Source organism: Puma concolor, chromosome B1 (genome assembly GCF_028749965.1).
Source record: "Puma concolor isolate L17-30 chromosome B1, mPumCon1.1.hap2, whole genome shotgun sequence".
Taxonomy (NCBI): domain Eukaryota; kingdom Metazoa; phylum Chordata; class Mammalia; order Carnivora; family Felidae; genus Puma; species Puma concolor.
The window spans coordinates 167,289,043-167,308,139 of NC_141670.1; the positions used below are offsets into that span (position 1 = coordinate 167,289,043).

The 19,097-nt window shown below is 42.2% G+C and overlaps 1 protein-coding gene across 5 annotated transcripts in view; it reads left to right on the top strand.

Annotated features, from left to right (window-relative positions):
* CORIN (corin, serine peptidase) overlaps nucleotides 1-19,097 on the top strand; it is a 256,107-nt gene that overhangs the window by 181,834 nt on the left and 55,176 nt on the right. For 3 of the 5 annotated variants that reach the window (XM_086705122.1, XM_086705120.1, XM_086705119.1), the window contains exons 11-14: nucleotides 6,190-6,421; nucleotides 11,762-11,907; nucleotides 12,676-12,783; nucleotides 13,247-13,318. In XM_086705122.1, the coding sequence (XP_086561248.1) occupies nucleotides 6,190-6,421; nucleotides 11,762-11,907; nucleotides 12,676-12,783; nucleotides 13,247-13,318 (558 nt within the window). The remainder of the gene's footprint in view (nucleotides 1-6,189; nucleotides 6,422-11,761; nucleotides 11,908-12,675; nucleotides 12,784-13,246; nucleotides 13,319-19,097) is intronic. The other 2 variants (XM_086705118.1, XM_086705121.1) reach the window with 2 other exon arrangements.

The window sequence follows — 19,097 nt, forward strand, 5'->3', positions numbered from 1 at the left end:
AAACAGCCACCTAAAACTGTGGCGGGTCTGTTCTCCTAATAAGATGTATTCTCACCTTTCCGGGAACTTTGCTGCCCTGTAATGATCTTGAGGCTGTTAGGTAAATTTGTTTTGGTGGCAAATGGTGGAAACAGGTGGCTTTCTCAAAAGAAGCTTTCAGGAGAGGGAACTCCTGGGGAAGAGAGAAGGGGCAGGGATTGCAGACGGCTGTATAGACTCTCGTGGGAAATTGAAAATGAATCAGAAAACCCCAAAAGACTCTGATTTCTAGTAATGAACTCTTATTTGTGGGCTCCGCTTTCATATTCTGCTTTTTTCACTTTTTATAATCAACTTGTGGCCTCATCTTCAGCTTGGGGCTTGAGGTTTAGAAGCAGGTCTGTCAGCTGTTCGTTTACAAGAAAGTATAAAGGTTATCTCCCAGATGAAAGGCCGAAAAGTTCAGGTTCTAGTTTTACGCAGTGACCTTTCTGCGTCACTGTAGAGCTTATAGGGGCTATTCCTGTACCCACAGGGATGTGAGGGAGGCAGCCAGTGAAAAACCCAGACTGAGGAGTTTTTGTTTATTTTCATGAGCACTTAATACCTGTTTGGGGAAAAGCACAATCCCCAAGCCTTTTCCATTTCCATTTCCATATGAGAGAACAGTTGAGATAGATATTAATGTAACCATTAAGACATACTGCCATTTTCCTCACTCTAAACTGATGTAAATAAGTGTGTGTTCATATGCATGTATGTATCTGTATCCGTATATGTATCTGTATATGTATATGTATATGTATATGTATGTGTATGTGTATATGTATATGTATGTGCTGGGTCCATTTCACGTTGCTTTATCTCCCAATCTGCTCTGGAACTTTTTCAGGATTGTTTCTTTACTACACCTTTAGCTTGGCGTAAGTAATTTTAAACAATTACAGTGTCATCTCAAAGATATGTGTTTATTATTGGTTTTGGGGGTTGTCCGACATGGAATGGCACTTTGTGTTAGATTCAAAAAAAGTTGAAAGGGCACTGTGAGCCTGTGTCAAATTTGGGTGGGGAGGAATTGAGCGTATGTTGTCCTATTTTCTCCACTTTTGAAATATGTCAAAATATAAAATTTAAAAATATGTTACACCTGTCAAAAAGAGAAGTGGAAAGAAGGGCACTAGATAACTCTGGCTCATAGCCTACTGGTATTTATAGCGTGCAGACAATGTTCCAGGCTCTGGGATGGGCACCAGGCACTTTAATGGTGAAGAAGGGCGACATGATTTCTGCCTTCCTGGAGACAACTTTTCAGTATGGGAGAACATAGTGCCATCGTTCCACTCAGGTATACTGTGTGAGTTTTATCTTTATGTTCTTTTTTGAATGCTTATTTATTATTTTTTTGAGAGAGAGAGAGAGAGAGCAAGTGCGGGGGAGGAGCAGAGAGAAAAAGGGAGAGAGAGAATCCCAAGCAGGCTCTGTGCTGTTAGTGTGAAGCCTGAGGTGGGGCTTGATCCTATGAACTGTGAGATCGTGACCAGAATTAAAATCAAGGGACACTTAACTCACTGAGTCACCCAGGCACCCTTCTCTTTATGTTCCTTAAATACACTCAAACAATGTCCTTAGCACTTCACTGTCTCATCAGCTTCCTCACTCACCACAAATATTCTCGCCAGCTTCTTCCATATATATTCAGCAGACATTTGATCATCCCCTCTTCTGAGTTCCAGGCACTGGGCTGGTCATTGGTCCCTCGCTCCTTCTCTGTTATTAAAAATAGTTTATATCCCTAACTTCCAATTGAAAGTAAAGATGTTTTTTTTTCTCATTTTTCAAAGAGCTTCATGGTGGTATGTCTGTAAAGTTGGTCGAGGAGCATCTTCTCTCAGAAAACGTCATGCATTTGAATATGTGATTAATTATTTGAAGATCCTTACCGCTAGAGAGACTATCGTTACCCAGATTCTGAGACACAACTACACAGCACTGTCTTTCTCTAGCTCCATACTAATGGAAGTATGAGTTTGAAGAATGTGGATATTCTGTCTGATGGAGTCAGCCTGTTACTGGAGTTGCTGGGGTTCTGGTTCTTGAAGACACTTGTTCTTGCTATCCCATAATATATAACTTACTAATGGTCTCTGAAGATATACTCACTGGGACCCGGGCATCAGTATTTTTTAAATTTCCTGGTGACTCCAATAGGCAGCCAAGGTGGAGAATTATTAGCTTAGTGGTTTGTCCATGGCTAGGCTGCAAGGGTATGGGACATCCCTGAAACTGAACATAAAAAAGTCTTCATAGTTTTCAAAGTTTTCAGTGGAGAAGTCCATGGCTTATCTCAGACTCCCAGAAATACCTACAGTTAAAAAAAAACCCTAAAACCCACATCTCTGATGATATTGTTTACTGAGAGGCTTGAAGTATCACAGTATTCCCACATCCACTCACAATCCCAAATCTTTAATACCTCCTTGAGGCAAAATACAGACACATCCTTGCCTTAGGGGGTAGGAGCAGGGTGTGGGATACTAATCCTCACTTCCGCGTGGTGGTGTGCAATCCAGACAGCCAGGGAACCCTGTGGAAAGAGCAGCTCCTGGGCATGTGTCCTTCCTCCCACTCTCTGTGCCCATGAGCACTATGGCTGTATAAAGCCAGGTATGACTGTCATACCCCAGGGACTCTCAGGTTCCTCATAGTGTTCCATCAACTGTTACTTCTACATGTTTACTCATGCCTTTTTTCCCCTCCAATGCTGAAGAAGCAATGGACTGCTTTGTTCTTTACATAGCTTCCTACTGACCTCCCAATTTACTGTCCTCTCCTTGCAATCTCCAGTTGGAAGGAACAGATACTATAGGGATGTGGTAAAGGAACCAAACACCATAAGGGTTAAGGACTTTAGTCCTTGGGAGCAAATGGTAGATGAGAGGAATGGTCTCTTTCTAAAAGTATTCTCAACTAATGAGTGAAAACTAAATGATTAAATTAGAATATTACCATATAGTGACACTGATTGGTTACTATTTGGTAACATTAATCAGTGAATTAATGGGTCAAGGCATTGAGCATCTACAGCTGCTGACATCACAAAAGGAGAGAAATCAGTTATACTTTGCCTTCTGATGAAAGAACACCATAGCACCTATAGCCTTACCTAAGGGATGAAGCCTGATCAGCCCTCTGCATTCAGCTGCCCATGTTCTGGAAATAAGAGTAGCAGAGGAATATATTTAACTTCACCAGGACTGAGTAGTCAGCAAAGTCAAACTCTGGGACACTCTACAGTTCAAATCTCTGGGTTCTTCCATAGTTAAACTTTAATTAAAAATAAAGGATGGGCGTCCAGATGGGCCAGTCGATTAAGCATCTGACTCTTGATTTCAGCTCAGGTTGTGATCTCACAGTTGTGATCTCATCCTGTGCTGAGCATGGAGCATGCTTAGGATTCTCTCTCTCTCTCTCTCTCTCTCTCTCTCTCTCTCCTTCCTCTGTCCCTTCCCTGCTCACCAGTGCACAAAATAAAAAATAAACCACTCTCAAAATAAAAAAAAAAATTTTAAAAATTTGAACAAAATTAAAGGATGGAGGGGAAGACAAAACAAGTTTTAAAAAATGGGCAAGGCTTAACTCTAGTATTTAGGGTGAAGTGCACACTTAGGTAATAAAACTGTAAGAAGACTAACGTGACAACTATGAACTCAGTTGCTACTCTGTGGAGAAAGGAGAAGCTTGATAGAAGATAGGGTATATGGAGGGTCATCTGGGATGTCTGGCAAAGTTCAATTTCTTGATTTGGGTGGTAGGTACAGGGATGTTCACCTTATAAAACTCATCAAACCACTAAAAATAATGATAAAAATAAATATAGAGTTTGAGGCAAAGATGAATCTTAGAATATTGTATATGCCAGTAGATGTTGAAAGTGCGGTTTTTCTCATGTAAGTGACCATCATCTAATACATGATTTCTATGGGCGCCTCGGTGGCTCAGTCAGTTACGCGATTCACTTCACTCAAGTCACGATCTCAGTTCGTGAGTTTGAGCCCTGCATCAGGCTCTGTGCTGACAGCTCAGAGCCTGGAGGCTGCTTCAGATTGTGTGTCTGCCCCTCCCCGCCCCCACTCTGTCTCTCTCTCTCTCTCAAAAATAAACATTAAAAAAATACACGATTTCCAATGGCTTCATTGTGGCAAGGATGTAACATCATTTAGTTAACAATCCCCTCTTTAGGTTGAATTTAACAAATATGTTTTCAGACTTTGAAAAGTGGGATATCATTAAGACTCAATTAGGATCAGTTTTTTTTTCAACAGATATTTATTAAATCTCATCTATGTTCAGGAAAATGTGCTAATGAGCACGGCATCAAACTCGCATTGAAAACAGTCCTGCAGGATTAAACGTCTTCACGTTTGTGACACGACTGCCCTCTAGTGGCTGTCATAAATCAAACTAGTGAGTGAGTGAATAATCCTTAAGATAAAAAAGCTTATTGATGCTGTAAATCATAGAACGTGAGGTTGATAGATATTTTGAGAGTTTATATTGCTTAGCAATTCATTAACAAGATTCCTTAACAAGATTCAGTCGCCCTTACCACGTTCAGTAGAGATCTCCAGAATAATGTATGATCACAACTTCACCCTTTCATCTTCCTTGGCTCGGAAACACTGAAAGCTTCTATCTCATCTCAAATCATTAGCGATATAGTTTCCACATATAGAAAAGAAAAAAATATCCATGTGATAGGTCTGCTAGTCATATAATAAAATATACCAATAAAAAGTTAAAACTTGATAGGGCGGTAGAGGAAAAGCTAGAAAGGTTTACACAAGAAAAGAAAAAGACTGCATCAAAAATTCATGTGAGTCATCCCATTTTTGTAAAATTACACTAAAGAAATTAGGAAAAATATGGTTAGAGTTGCATCTACTGACTTATATGATGGTCATGATTAATAATTAAGCAACAAAAGTGAATTGAGGAATCATAGGAATGGTATAATTCCACTCTGGCAGAAGCAAGCAAGCAGCCTCCTTCTATGTGTGTAAATGCTTCTATATAAATGCTTGTATGTAAATGCATGTATGTACATTCTGTATGTAAATGCCTGTATGTAAATGCCTGTAGGTAACTGCTTGTATGAGCCAGTGAAAGGCATGGAAGGCTCAAACCCAGTCTGTTGGCTTTGAGGGTCAGTGAGAGGAAGGAGGGCAGGGAGACCATGAACTTTTTCTTTACTCATCTTGCGTTGTTTTTATTGTTATGAAGAATATTCATTTTTTGTAATATGAAATCCAAATATTTAATGTCACCCCTCTTTATAAATCAATGGACATGATAAACTGAACCAGCCCCACACCTCCTCTGTGTCTTTCTCTTCTCTCCACCCTGTATTCATTCTCATGCCAACTTTACAGCATTACACTTTGGTCCTGGGTGGCTCAGTTGGTTAAGTGTCCAATGCTTGATCTCAGCTCAAGTCTTGATCTTACAGATCCCAGTTCAGGTTTGGAATCTCAGGGTCATGAGTTCAAGCCCCACGTAGGGCTCTGCACTGGTCATGAAATCTACTTAAAGACAAAACAAAAAAGGAAGTAATAAATCAGAAGACAAAATGGGTAAAAGGAAACCTAAAAGAACGTCACCTTGGGGCGCCAGGGTGGTTCAGTCGGTTAAGCGGCCGATTTCGGCTCAGGTCATGATCTTGTGGTCTGTGGGTTCGAGCCCCGCGTCGGGCTCTGTGCTGACAGCTCAGAGCCTGGAGCCTGTTTCGGATTCTGTGTCTCCCTCTCTCTGACCCTCCCCCGTTCATGCTCTGTCTCTCTCTGTCTCAAAAATAAATAAACGTTAAAAAAAAAAAAAAAAAAAAGAGTGTCACCTTCAGATAGATTGAGCCAAGGGAAAAATGAAAAAAGACCTTCTATGACATGCATACTGGGCACTGTGCTGGCAGCTGCCTATACAGAAATGATTCCTGGTTTGGAAGTTCTTCAACCAAATGATTTACCTTTTGACGCAAGTTATATACTGTTTGCATTCCAGTCTTAGTTTTTTTTTTTTTTTTTTAAAGAAGGTAAGATATATTTCAATTTTGTAAGTTTTTAAGAAATTGTTTTACATATGAAATTTACTATAGGTATAGATGTAGACATAGATATATAGATACATACCTATATGTGTGTTTTGTTTTCTTGCTAGGTCAATGTGAACCAATTACGTTGGAACTCTGCATGAATTTGCCCTACAACCATACAAATTATCCAAATTACCTTGGCCACAGGACTCAAAAAGAAGCCTCCATCAGCTGGGAGTCCTCTCTTTTCCCTGCACTTGTTCAAACCAACTGTTACAAATACCTCATGTTCTTTGCTTGCACCATCTTGGTACCAAAGTGTGATGTGAACACAAGCCAGCGTATTCCACCTTGCAGGTAACACAGTGAGGTCTCCCCCAAGCACCCTCACTTCCCCTCAGGGAGAACCAAGGGAGCAGAGACTAAGTTTGAGTTTAGACAAAGTCCATGTTGCTAAGGAGCTCTGTATTTAACAAATTATACATTTAAATGGTAAAGAAGTAGGAATTCTAAAATGAATATTTGAGTAAGAAGTAACTGCTGAAGTACCACACAGCAGAGGCATGAACTACCTTTGATAGTAGTTCACAGATTTTAATCCAATAAGATCATCCACGTTTCATTTTGGTGGATCAAGAAGTGTTCTAAAATGTGAGTTAACGGAAGATGGAGTGTATCTGCCTTTTTCTCTGGCAACGTGGATGTATTTAAAATGCTGCCTCCTAGGGAGCCTGGGTGGCTCGGTCGGTCAAGTGTCCAACTTTGGCTCAGGTCATGATCTCGTGGTCAGTGGGTTTGAGGCCCGCGTCGGGCTCTGTGCTGGCCTGGAGCCTGCTTCGGATTCTGTGTCTCCCTCTCTCTCTGCCCCTCCCCTGCTTGTGCTCTGTGTCTCTCTCAAAAATAAATAAACATTTAAGAAAATAAAATAAAATAAAATAAAATGCTGCCTCCTCACATGTACCCCAATGTTCACAGCAGCGTTTGCAGCAATAGCCAAATCATGGAAAGAGCCCAAGTGTTCATCAGCTGATGAATGGATAAAGTAGATGTGGTTTATGTATTCAATGGAATACTATTTGGCAATGAGAAAGAATGAAATCCGGCCATTTGCAACAATGTGGGTGGAACTGGAGAGTATTATGCTAAGTGAAATAAGTCAGTTGGAGAAAGACAGATATCAAAAGTTTTCACTCATATGTGGAACTTGAGAAACTGAAAAGAAGACCGTGGGGGAGGGAAAGGGGGAAAAATAGTTACAAACAGAGTGTGAGGGAGGCAGACCATTAGAGACTCTTAAATACCGAGAACAAACTGAGGGTTGATTGGGGGGAGGTGCTAAGGGAGTGGGGAGAATGGGTGATGGGCACTGAGGAGGGTACTTGTTGGGATGAGCACTGGGTGTTGTATATAAGCGATGAATCACGGGAATCTACCCCCGAAACCAAGAGCACAGTGTGTGCACTGTATGTTAGCTAACTTGACAATAAGTTATATTAAAAGTAAATAAGCAAAATGCGGCCTCCTGATAGCACTCAAAAGTTAGAGACATAGGGGCACCCGGATGGCATAGTCAGTGGAACATGATGATCTCGCGATTTGTGAGTTCAAGCCTCACGTCGGGCTCACTGCTATCAGCGCAGAGCCTGCTTCGGATCCTCCGTTCCTCTCTCTGCCCCTCCCCTGCTTGCACTCTCTCAAAAATAAATAAAAATTAAAAAAAAAAAGTTAGGGACATTACATAAGGAGTGGCCTAAAGGTTGGACAAGGGACGCACGTTGCTGACGTTTTCCTGCTTGCTGGGATGAAATAAGGGGCAGAATTTCAAGCTTGCGGCTTGGATTGAGAATGAGCGATACCCCACTTCGGGGTAAGAGCACTACTCCGGAGTCCACTGTCTGGGCCATGTCCTGGCTCTCCTTCGCTGCCCCGTGGCCGGGGACAGATTCCCCCCTCTCTCAGCGTTGGCTCTTCTACTCCTGTCTGTGAAATCAAGAGAGGAGGTTGTTGGGTAGGGTCATTGGGAGAGTAAATGAACGTGCATCAGGGTGGCACCTTCTGACTGGCAGATCTGATGAACACCAGCTCTGATGGCAGGAGAGGAACACTACTGTCTGGTGGCAGGCAGTTCCTGTCCTGTGCCGTAGGTTGTGACGTAGTCAGAGATGGCGCCCTTCCAAGAGGTGGTCACACAGGCGGGCCACTGCACTCCTCGCACTGTTTTCCATCAGGAGTGAATATACAGATGTGCTTGTCCAAATGTGAGCGGTAACTACGGAAGCTCTATGCTGGGATCAGAAGTCACTTAGAGCTTTAAGAAAAAGCAGTGATATCAATATAGTGGACAGATGGGAAAACAATAAGTTAAATACCCAGTATCAAGCGGATGACAAGGAGGGGGGCATCTATAGAGGACAGGAAGCAATAAAATTTCAAAATGAGTTGGGGAACTAGATAACCAGAGTAAAAGTTAATGTTGCCTTGTGCAGACATAATTCTGGAAACTTCTGGAAAATGCCTTTTAAAGTATTGCTAACAAAACATCTACCCATTTTATGTGAAAAATTTATTTCTCAATTTTATTCCACTTTTGCTAAGCAAGGTCAAGGATAGTGAATAATCACTTCTGATGATATGTTAAAAATGTTTGCCTTGATTTTCTTTTCATATGTATAAAAAATGTCCCTAATGCAGTATTCTCTGGAACAAATTAACATGCACATATGATTTATAATTTCAGGGCTTATGTTTCATATTAAAACGCCCAAGATGAGACTGAAATGTTATTCAATCAACATTTTAGTGAACTTTCTTCAGACACTTTTTTTCTGTTTCTCGTATCTACAAGTACATCTGTCATTTTCAGTGGCTTTCAAAATGACTTTTGCATTTTGGTTATTTGTTCGTAAGAGTTTTTTATATTCGTTCAAGAATAATATACTGATATGTTCATGAAGCAACGTTGCTTTTGCCAATCTTGTTTATTGATCTTAAAATTTCATGAAAAAATTTTTTAACGTTTATTTCTGAGAGAGAGAGAGAGCAAGTAGGGGAGGGGCAGAGAGAGGGAGACATAGAGTCGGAAGCAGGCTCCAGGCTCTGCACTGACTGACTGACAGCAGTCAGCCTGATGCAGGGCTCGAACCCATGAACTATGAGATCATGACCTGAGCCAAGGTCAGACGCTTAACTGACTGAGCTACCCAGGCGCCCCCCGACTCATAATTCAAAAATAAAATTTTAAGGGGCGCCTGGGTGGCTCAGTCAGTTAAGCGTCTGACCTCGGCTCAGATCATGATCTCACCATTCGTGGGTTCCAGTCCCTCATCAGGCTCTTTGCTGTCAGTGCGGAGCCTGTTTGGGATCCTCTGTCCCCCTCTCTCTCTACCCCTCCCCTTCTACGCATGCATGCACTCCTCTCTCTCTCTCTTTCCAAAGTAAACATTAAAAAAAGTCTTTAAAGGGGACCTGGGTGGCTCATCGGTGAAGTGTCAGGACTTCCGCTCAGGTCATGATCTTAGGATTTGTAGATTTGAGCCCCACCCCCACCCCATCAGGCTCTGTGCTGACAGCTCGGAGCCTGGAGCCTGCTTCAGATTCCATGTCTCCCTCTCTCTCTGCCCCACCTCCACGCACCCTCTGTCTCCCTCTCTCTCTCAAAAATGAATAAATATTAAAAATACTAAATATTAAAAATTAACATTTTAATTCTTAAAAAAAATCTTTTGAGCCTGAAAAACTTAACATTTTCGAGCCCTTACAACGTGTTAAATATGTTAGGGTACTACTGCTGTCCTGAGAGAGGGCCCTACCATCAAGGCTGCTGCCTGTGGCTGCATTGTCTTATTTTGATTGTATTGTCTTATTGCACTACTATTGTTTTCTTTTAATGTATTCTTGTGTTATTTCCATTTTATGGAAAAAATAGGACGTGGTAGAGTCAGGCACTAGACAATGTTCCATGTAATTAGGTATCTTATGGCTAATTTAAAATCGCGGCAATTAAGTCATATACATTTTTTATAAATCTACGATAACACTCTTCAGTCTAACAGAGGGTTATTGAACACTATTGAATTTCCCATTTTTGCAAAACTAATGTGGAAGTGCCATGGCTCTGTTGTTGCCCCAAATTCTGAGGCTAAACCAGCATTAAATTATGCTCTGCCTTGTGCAAGAGTAAATGTAGACAGAGTTTTCTCTGAAATTTTCCCCCATTCTATTGTCAACCTTTCCCTACCAGTTTCTGGCCAGACTGAAGCTGACCCTTCTAGAAGGCCTGCCCCATTTTATTGAGGGAGAGACCAAGACCTTTGTTGAAATTAATAGTTTAAAGTTGAAAACTTCTGAAAATAAATAATACATTTGAAAGGAAATAAAAAATTTGCCTGAAACTTATTTGGTTATGTTTCTTTTTCTTTTTTAATTATGTAACTCATTTCTTGGTAATGTGGTGAGGCAAGACCATTCTTCCCCCACTGGAAGTAAAGAAATCTCCTGTGAGACAGGCTGATACCTCACTTTGTACAGGGGCGCCTGGGTGGCTCAGTAGGTTGGGCATCAGACTCTTGATTTTGGCTCAGGTCATGATCATGGTTGTGAGACTGAGTCCTGAGAAGGGTTCGGCACAGGGCGTGGAGGCTGCTTAGGATTCTCTTCCTCTCCCTCTGCCCCTCCCCCACTGGCACGCACGTGCTCTCTCTCTCTCTCTCTCTCCCCCCCCAAAAGAAGAAAATATATATATATATACATATACATATATATATGCTTTGTACAAATGTGATAACACAAATGGAAGCACCTAGCACAATGCTTAGTGTATGTTTTCTTTCAAAAAGAACACATTTTATTTTAGCCAACTTGAGCTCAGTGTAGATGGGTTTGGGGGGAGGTGCCAAACTTGTCAACACCACTGATCCAAGTTGAAGTGATGATGGCAGTGCCTTGGGTAAGCCAAGCTGGCACATGGAATGGCTCCCATGGCTGTTCGCCAGAGGGAGAGAACTCTGCGGTTGAGGGTATGGTATAGATGCCATGACCCTTGGTGGCCGACTCTCCAAACCAATGCTGGGAACTTCCTGACTTGGAATAAAAGCATTGGAGAATGTGTCTTCTTGGAAGACAGAAGAGAGAACAGAAGGGTATCTGTGTTCTGGATGCTGTTCAAGCGCATAAACTTGCGACTAGTTGATATATAGATCCTGGAGATCTTATGCACAATATAGCGAATATAGACAACAGTATTGTATTATAATCATCAAGCTTCCTAAGAATCTGGATCTTAATTTTTCAACCACTAAAGAGAAATGGTAATTATGTGATGTGATAGAGGTTCTATCATCACATTGTAGTATATAAATGTTATCAAATCAACATGTTTTACACCTTAAATATACATCATGTTATATGTGAAATACATTTCAATAAAAACACACACAGCAAACTTTTATTTCTATTTCTGCAACGAAGTTTCTTTTGGTGAAATTGTGTTGCTCGCATGCATTTCCCTTGTGGAGGTATTACTCTTTTTGTTTTCCCAAATATCTGTTACGTATCTGTGCATCTATACTGGTATATACACACACCAGATACACACATAATAGACCCACACTCGTATTAGAACCCTACGTATATTCCTGACATACCATTTCAGACGTAGCTATTTCTGTTACTGATGTTTACTCTTTCTTTCTCTTTCAGAGCACTGTGTGAGCACTCCAAAGAACACTGTGAGTCTGTTCTTGGGATCGTGGGCCTGCAGTGGCCTGAAGACACAGATTGCAGTCAATTTCCAGAGGAAAATTCAGACAACCAAACTTGCCTAATGCCTGATGAAGATGTGGAAGGTTAATTTTTAAATCAATTACCGCCGGGTATCTAACATGGACGAATAGATCAGCTCCCTTCTTGAGTTTCCCGGTTGTTATTGTTCTTGCTGTGTTCTATTTAGTTGTCGATCAGGCGGCATGGGTGAGTGAGTCTATGAACTTGATTCGTTGAAGAATGTGGTGCTGATCTGTTAAACGTTGTCTTCATTTTAAAAATAAATTGCAGAGATGTATGTAATATTCCAGGTATTTATCTTAACCATACTCAACTCACAGAGCCCATTATAGGCGGCTTTTATACTAGGGTTCCTGTAGGTAATGGTGAACATCGAGCCTTGGTTACTTTAAAGTTTTTAGAGACCTTGGCAACATAGGATCATCAGGTAGAGAAAGGGAATCCGGGACCTGCCCACCTGGTGGAAGGATTAGAACTGGAAACAATTGGACACATCAAGGTGTCATTAGAAGCATTGGCTCCATGGGCTATTTCAGGCTCTGACAATCCGTGGAATGGACATGGTTGTCCATTCGGGAAGGTAGTTAATTGCTGGAAAGCATAAAGACGCTAAACAACTGATGGGAGAGACGATGCCAAGGGTGAAGGAAAAAGATCCCCATCAGCAAGCAGAGAAAGCCAAGCTAACTTTGGTTGGCTCAGCTTTGTGGAAGACCATCTTCTCTTCAGGAATAGCTCCTTGGCAATAGCCCACCCGTAAATGGATAGATCAGTTGATGCTTCCAGGTTTTCTGTCCAGCGACAATAAAGTGGCTTATTGTTTTTAACAGAATGCTCACCTAGTCACTTCAAGTGTGGCTCTGGACGGTGTGTTCTGGCTTCCAGAAGGTGTGATGGCCAGGCTGACTGTGACGATGACAGTGATGAAGAAAACTGCGGTATGCGTGTGAGATGACACTTTTCTGGAATATACGTTAATGCCTGGCTAGGATAAAGGCCTGTATTTAAAAATGTGAGCTGTTCTGATAGTCATGGGCAGGGATGAGGATCGAATGCTAATGCATTTACTTTTAATATTACCAAATGGCAAGGTATGACTCAGTAGGTATTTTTCCTGTTAACTCTATTAATTTTCCCTAAATTATACTTCCGTTTATGACCTTGCTGATATATGTCCCTAGTAAAAGGAGAAGCACTTCACAAATGCAAGGGATTATTTTTATGATTAGAAACGTTAAAGCAGTTGTCCTCTGTTTAAAAGTCAGAATAACAGTGTCTTTGCATACGATTTCCATGTTGCTAAATAGACATCTAAGGTACACAGACAGAGTTCAGGCTCCAACGTTCAAATTTAATTGGAATTCGTTTCCATGCCCTCTCTGATTTTGTCTCTGTCGGCAAAGGATAAAACTCTTTCTGACGTTTCTTCGTGGAGTTCCAAAATCACCAGTGGAAAGGCCAGAAATGCCAATGGTAATTTGAGTGAAGCTAATTCCCATTTTATTTCCCTGCAAACCTCCGTACTTGTAACCTCAGAATGTGTCAGGCAATAGAAAGCGGGCAATACTCTTTACTAAGCAATATTCTAGAATAAAGCAAAATGATTGAAAGGCTATCCAAAGAATAGTTTGGCTATGATTATTTACCTTGTTCTGCTTAAGAATGAATTGACACTTTCTGTCACTAAACCACACGAGGAAATACATCTTTTGAATTCATTTTATTCTTTTGGCCTTTGAAATACGAACTATGGCCTGGCTTCCCAAAATGAATTTTCTGTAGTAGATGTTGTCCTTCTGGTCTAGACAAATGTCACAAGCAATAAACTGAAATCCTATCAGTTGTTATAAATATGGACAAGTGCATCTTCTAGATAATTAGGGCTGTCAGGATGATGATCCAGTGACCAGGGGTAATTCTCTTAGAGAAGAACATACAGTGTTTGGAGAAGCTACTGTTGTTTGCTTGTTTGTGGTCTTTATGTGGAGAAATAAATCCAAACTCATTGAATATCCCTTATATAAGTCATTTGTCGAGAATCTATTGGATTTGTTTGCTAAAACTATGACTTCAGTGTGTTATGGTATTATGAGATGCAATTTAAACTAGATTAGCTTTGATGACTTAAAGAGGTTACATGGCACTCTACTGGGGTGGCTCGACCTAAATCTAAGTAGGGGACTAAATCTATCAGTAGGGGGCTAAATATTTGAGAAATGTAAAAACTTAGTTTTAAATGGTCTGAGTCCTAGAATATGTTTTGCAAAAAGAAATTCAAAGCTCTGTAGGGTTTAAATGACCCTAAAATGCCAGGTTTCTAGTTTAGCAAGGAGTTTTTATCAAAACTTTATTCACTCAATTAAAGGCAGTCAATTCACACCAGAATGATAGAATCTGTTGTCGAATCTCTATCAGCACTCAATATTTTGATGGCACTACTGAGAGCTCTAGGTAAGGAAAGTTAAAAATGGGAGAGAAATTAATACATTCGGATTTACATTAATTGCTCCAACAGTAGTCAGTTATGAGAAAGCTCTTATTAAGTTTTTCAAAGTGACCAATGATAGAAATTTTCCATATATTTATTTCCCTTTGGGATGTATGTACACATTTGAATGGGCATGTCCGTTACTCTGAGAGAATAAGACACTTAAGACGAAATAAAGAAGTCCTGTGGAGGAGGGCCCGATGAAGGACTACCACCCAGCTTCCATTTCTCATCTTCTCAGTCTGGCCCTCTGGTTCCATGGCCATGCATGTCACCATCCAGCAATGCAAACACCAGCCCCAGTGAAGCCGGGTTTCACCTCAAGCTTCAGACAGTTTTGATTTATTCTGCCCATTGTGAAGCTTAACGCACTTAATGGCTTGGGCTTTACTGAATAATGTGACAATGAACCATTCACTGGCACACACTGCGGATCCTCCAGAACTTCTAAAAACCCTGTAGGGTTTTCCTCTCAAAACAGGATTTATTTATTTACAAAATAATTGACGCGTTGGAAATTTATTTTGTGTTTCTTTGGCAAATCTGCAGGAGGAAAACATGGTAGCCGAAGCACACCATTTATAACTATGCTTTTAAAATACAGACTTCCCCTGCGATCCGGAAGTACAGCATTCCTATAAAAACTTTCCTAAGCCAACATTGTGTGAAGTGAAGAAGCGATTGCCATTAATTTATGTAGAAAAAAATTTTGAGTATTCCCAGAGCCTAAAAATATCCTCCCTTAGGCTTTCTCATACCCACCACACATCTTGCTGGTGGGTATACAAAATAAATCAGGACAAAGCAGAGAGAGAAACATCAAAGCTTCCGTGGCTTGACGCTGAGAGGCTGAGTGTAGTTCCCGGGGAAGGAGCTGGGGGGCGCTACTCGCTGCTCGGCCTGCACGCTGCCTGCGTAAAGCCTGGCGGCAAAACCAATGCTGAAGCTCTTTTCCTTTTTCACTCGCTGAAGCTATTTTCCTGTTTTCCTTTCCGCTGTTTCTCGTGAAAGGCACAATCCTCTTCAGATTGCTCGGGGTCAGTAAAAACAGTTGCTAATGTAGATCTTTTCCTAAAAGCGAAGTGGTGTGATGTGAACTTTCGAAAAAGGGGGGGTACCTATACCTGCGTTAGAATTTAGCAACGACCAGTGTTGCTCTGAAGTGTCATCTGCTCTGGTGGTAAATTTTTGTTATAGTTTTTTTTTTTTTCAAAAAAATTTTTTTTAATGTTTGTTTATTTTTTGACAGAGAGAGACAGAGCATGAGTGGGGGAGGGGCAGAGAGACAGGGAGACACAGAATCCGAAGTAGGCTCCAGGCTCTGAGCTGTCAGACCAGAGCCCGATGCGGGGCTCGAGCTCACAGACCAGGAGATCATGGCCTGAGCCCAAGTCTCACGCTCAATCGACTGAGCCACCCAGACACCCCGTTAAAGTTTGTTTTGGTTGTGTAATTGCTAATGTAAACAACCGTTGAAAACACTGTGAAACACTGTGAAAACACTGTCCGCCATGTGGACGGAACTGTCTGTTAAACTAGCAACTTGAAATAAGTTGATTTTCAGCATAACCTTTTCCAAGCACTGATATCTAAGCCATGAAGAAAAAGGTGATGATCTGGGCAAAGAAATGAACAGGAATGGCATAAAAGAGAGCTGAGGGAAATAACAATGGATTGCATTTCTGGGTTTTGCCTTCATGCATAGATTTGAGTTCGTGAGACTGAGGTTAGAGTTTGCTAAGCCTATGTCCATGCTTTGGCTGGGCTACCAACCAGCAGGAGCCAGGTGGTACCTGGTCTGTGACGTGAGCAGCATGTCTTCTCAATGGGGCAGTTAAATGGGAATACGGCTAAAACAGTTTCATTATATATACTGTAGACATAAAACCCTTTATGACATAAATACAGCATCACGATTACTAATTGATCGCTGTTCTGTGTATAAGGATATACACCATATGCAGAAAGATTGACAACAATACAAATACTCAGGTGTCATTAAGTGCCTTCCTGTTTATCTTCAAGTGATTGAAAATCACTGGGCTCAGTGGGGCGCCTGGGTGGCTCAGTCGGTTAAGCATGTGACTTTAGCTCAGTTCATGATCTCACGGTCTGTGGGTTCAAGCCCTGTGTCGGGCTGTGTTGACAGCTCAGAGCCTGGAGCCTGCTTCAGATTCTGTGTCTCCCTCTCTCTCTGCCCCTCCCCACCTCATGTTCTGGCTCTGAAAAATGAATAAACCTTTAAAGAAATCTTAAAAAAAAAATCACTGGGCTCAAATAAAATAAAATCTTCAAATATAATCTTTTCTTGGGATCAAAACCCCTTTGTGCTGCAATCAAAGCCTCTGACTCTGATATTTGTGGGGTGTACAGCTTGATTTTTAAAGTTTTCCAAAAGACCTGTTTTCCTATCCATTTGGATTCTTTAATAGTATTTCTATGACTTCTCAAAGAGAATGGCTTACGTGGCATTTTTAGCAAATAGTAGTCTCCAGGCCTCTCTTTCTCTTTGCTTGTGGATGACCCCGACTGTGCTCTGTAACTGGCCGAAACAGAGTTTGAGTCACTATGTCTGTATCATGTTGGATACTCACAAATGGCTTTCTCTTTTGATATTTTGCTACTTGGTTCACTGTTTAGCTATTTCATTTGGCATCTTGGACAGGTAGCCTGAAATGTCAGGGGTGCTCTGTGTAGACCTAGACTTGGATTTTTTTTATTAATATGAAATTTATGTTGTTCCCATACAACACCCAGTGCTCATCCCAACAGGTGCCCTCCTCAATACGCATCACCCACCCTCCCCTCCCTCCCACCCCCCATCAACCCTCAGTTTATTCTCAGTTTTTAAGAGTCTCTTATGCTTTGGTTCCCTCCCTCTCTAACCTCTTTTTTCTTTTCTTCCCCTCCCCCATGGTCTTCTGTTAAATTTTTCAGGCTCCACATAAGAGTGAAATTTATTTTTTTTTTAAATTTTTTTTTCAACGTTTTTCATTTATTTTTGGGACAGAGAGAGACAGAGCATGAACGGGGGAGGGGCAGAGAGAGAGGGAGACACAGAATCGGAAACAGGCTCCAGGCTCCGAGCCATCAGCCCAGAGCCTGATGCGGGACTCGAACTCACGGACCGCGAGATCGTGACCTGGCTGAAGTCGGACGCTTAACCGACTGCGCCACCCAGGCGCCCCAAGAGTGAAATTTAAATCCCAGCTCAGCACCTAGAGACTGTGTGACTTTTGGCCAGTCACTTAATTTCTCTGGGCCTCGGTTTCCTCACCTGCAAAACGTAGAGAACGCCCACTTTATCCTCCAGAGCTTGGAATGTTTATTCTATGCCTTTATTCATTCCTCAGAAGGCAATAACCAAGCACCCATCTGCCATGGTGCTAGCATATCCAGAGGGCAACTCAAAGGTCACCCTGGGGATTTCCCTGGAGGGGAGGAGTCCTGTCTTGCTTGGTCTTGTTTCAGACGGACCAAGGTCTTGTTTATGGCAGAGGAGATGAGGCTGGCATGTCATGTCCGAAGCGCGAGCTGGGCAGAGCCGCTGGTTCGCATCGTAAACACCAGCAGCAGGGAGCTGTCTCATCCTGGAGGTAGACTTACCTGGAGGCAGATGTCCCCATCTCCCTCCAGGATGAGTCATGGAAGGGGGCCTCCAGCCTGCAGTTTAAAGCCTTTCCATTCCCCCATCCTGCCTCCTCAGAGGGTCCTAAGCCAGCATATGTTGAGAAGGTGACATGGGGATGTCACCCCTAAATGGGGGAGGAGTTGGGAGGAGCTGCTGAGGAACCATGAGCCCTATGGTTTGTGCTGGTGTTGCTGTTCTACAGGTGCTGCCACTGGTCCTTGAGATTGGAGTTCCATCTCCCAGGGTTCCATCTCCCAGAGTTCCATCTCCCAGGGTTGCATCTCCCAGGGTTCCATCTCCCAGGGTTGCATCTCCCAGGGTTCCATCTCCCAGGGTACATATCCCAGCATTGAATGCTCTGCAGGGACCTTGAGCCTCACTGCTGCAGCTTCCGATGCCAGCCCAACATGGTTGCATCCAGACTGTCCCAGCCCCAGCAGCTCCAGGACCCAGATTCACCTTGCCTCTTCTTTTTGAAAAATAAAAAAAATTAATGTTTATTTATTTTTGAGAGAAAGAGAGAGTGCGAACGGGGAGGGAGAGACACTCAGAATCCGAAGCAAGCTCCAGTCTCTGAGCTGTCAGTCCAGAGTCCGATGTGGGGCCCGGACCCACGAACTGTGAGATTATGACCTGAACCCAAGTTGGACGCTTAACCAACTGAGCCACCCAGGCGCCCCTCCCTGATGTTACATTTTAGTTCTTACAGCTCAACTTAGCAGACCTAATGAGCCCACCTACTCACCTTATATTTGCCTGGGAGATCCTTCCAATACAAGAAGCATCCACTTTAAGGTTGTTTGCTCCCTTTACCTATGATGACAACGTTTTCGGTAGAGAGAAAAAAAAAAAAAAACAACGGTGCCCCAGTTCAGGTGGGACCTGCCTCTGGCAGGGAAGCCTGCTGCTTCACAGAGTCTTTGTGAAGACGAAAGTTAGAGTAAGCAAACGACACAGCGCAAACTTAGCACACGTAGGGCAAAGAAGCATCTGGTTTGCCTGGGACCGGGAGAGGTTTTTGGACTGAGGGACAGTTAGTGCTCAGAACAGGAGGTCTTGGGTAAGCTGGGATGGCTTGGTTACTTTAGCTACACACCATGGCCTCCAGGAGTGGGTGTTGTCATGATCTCTGT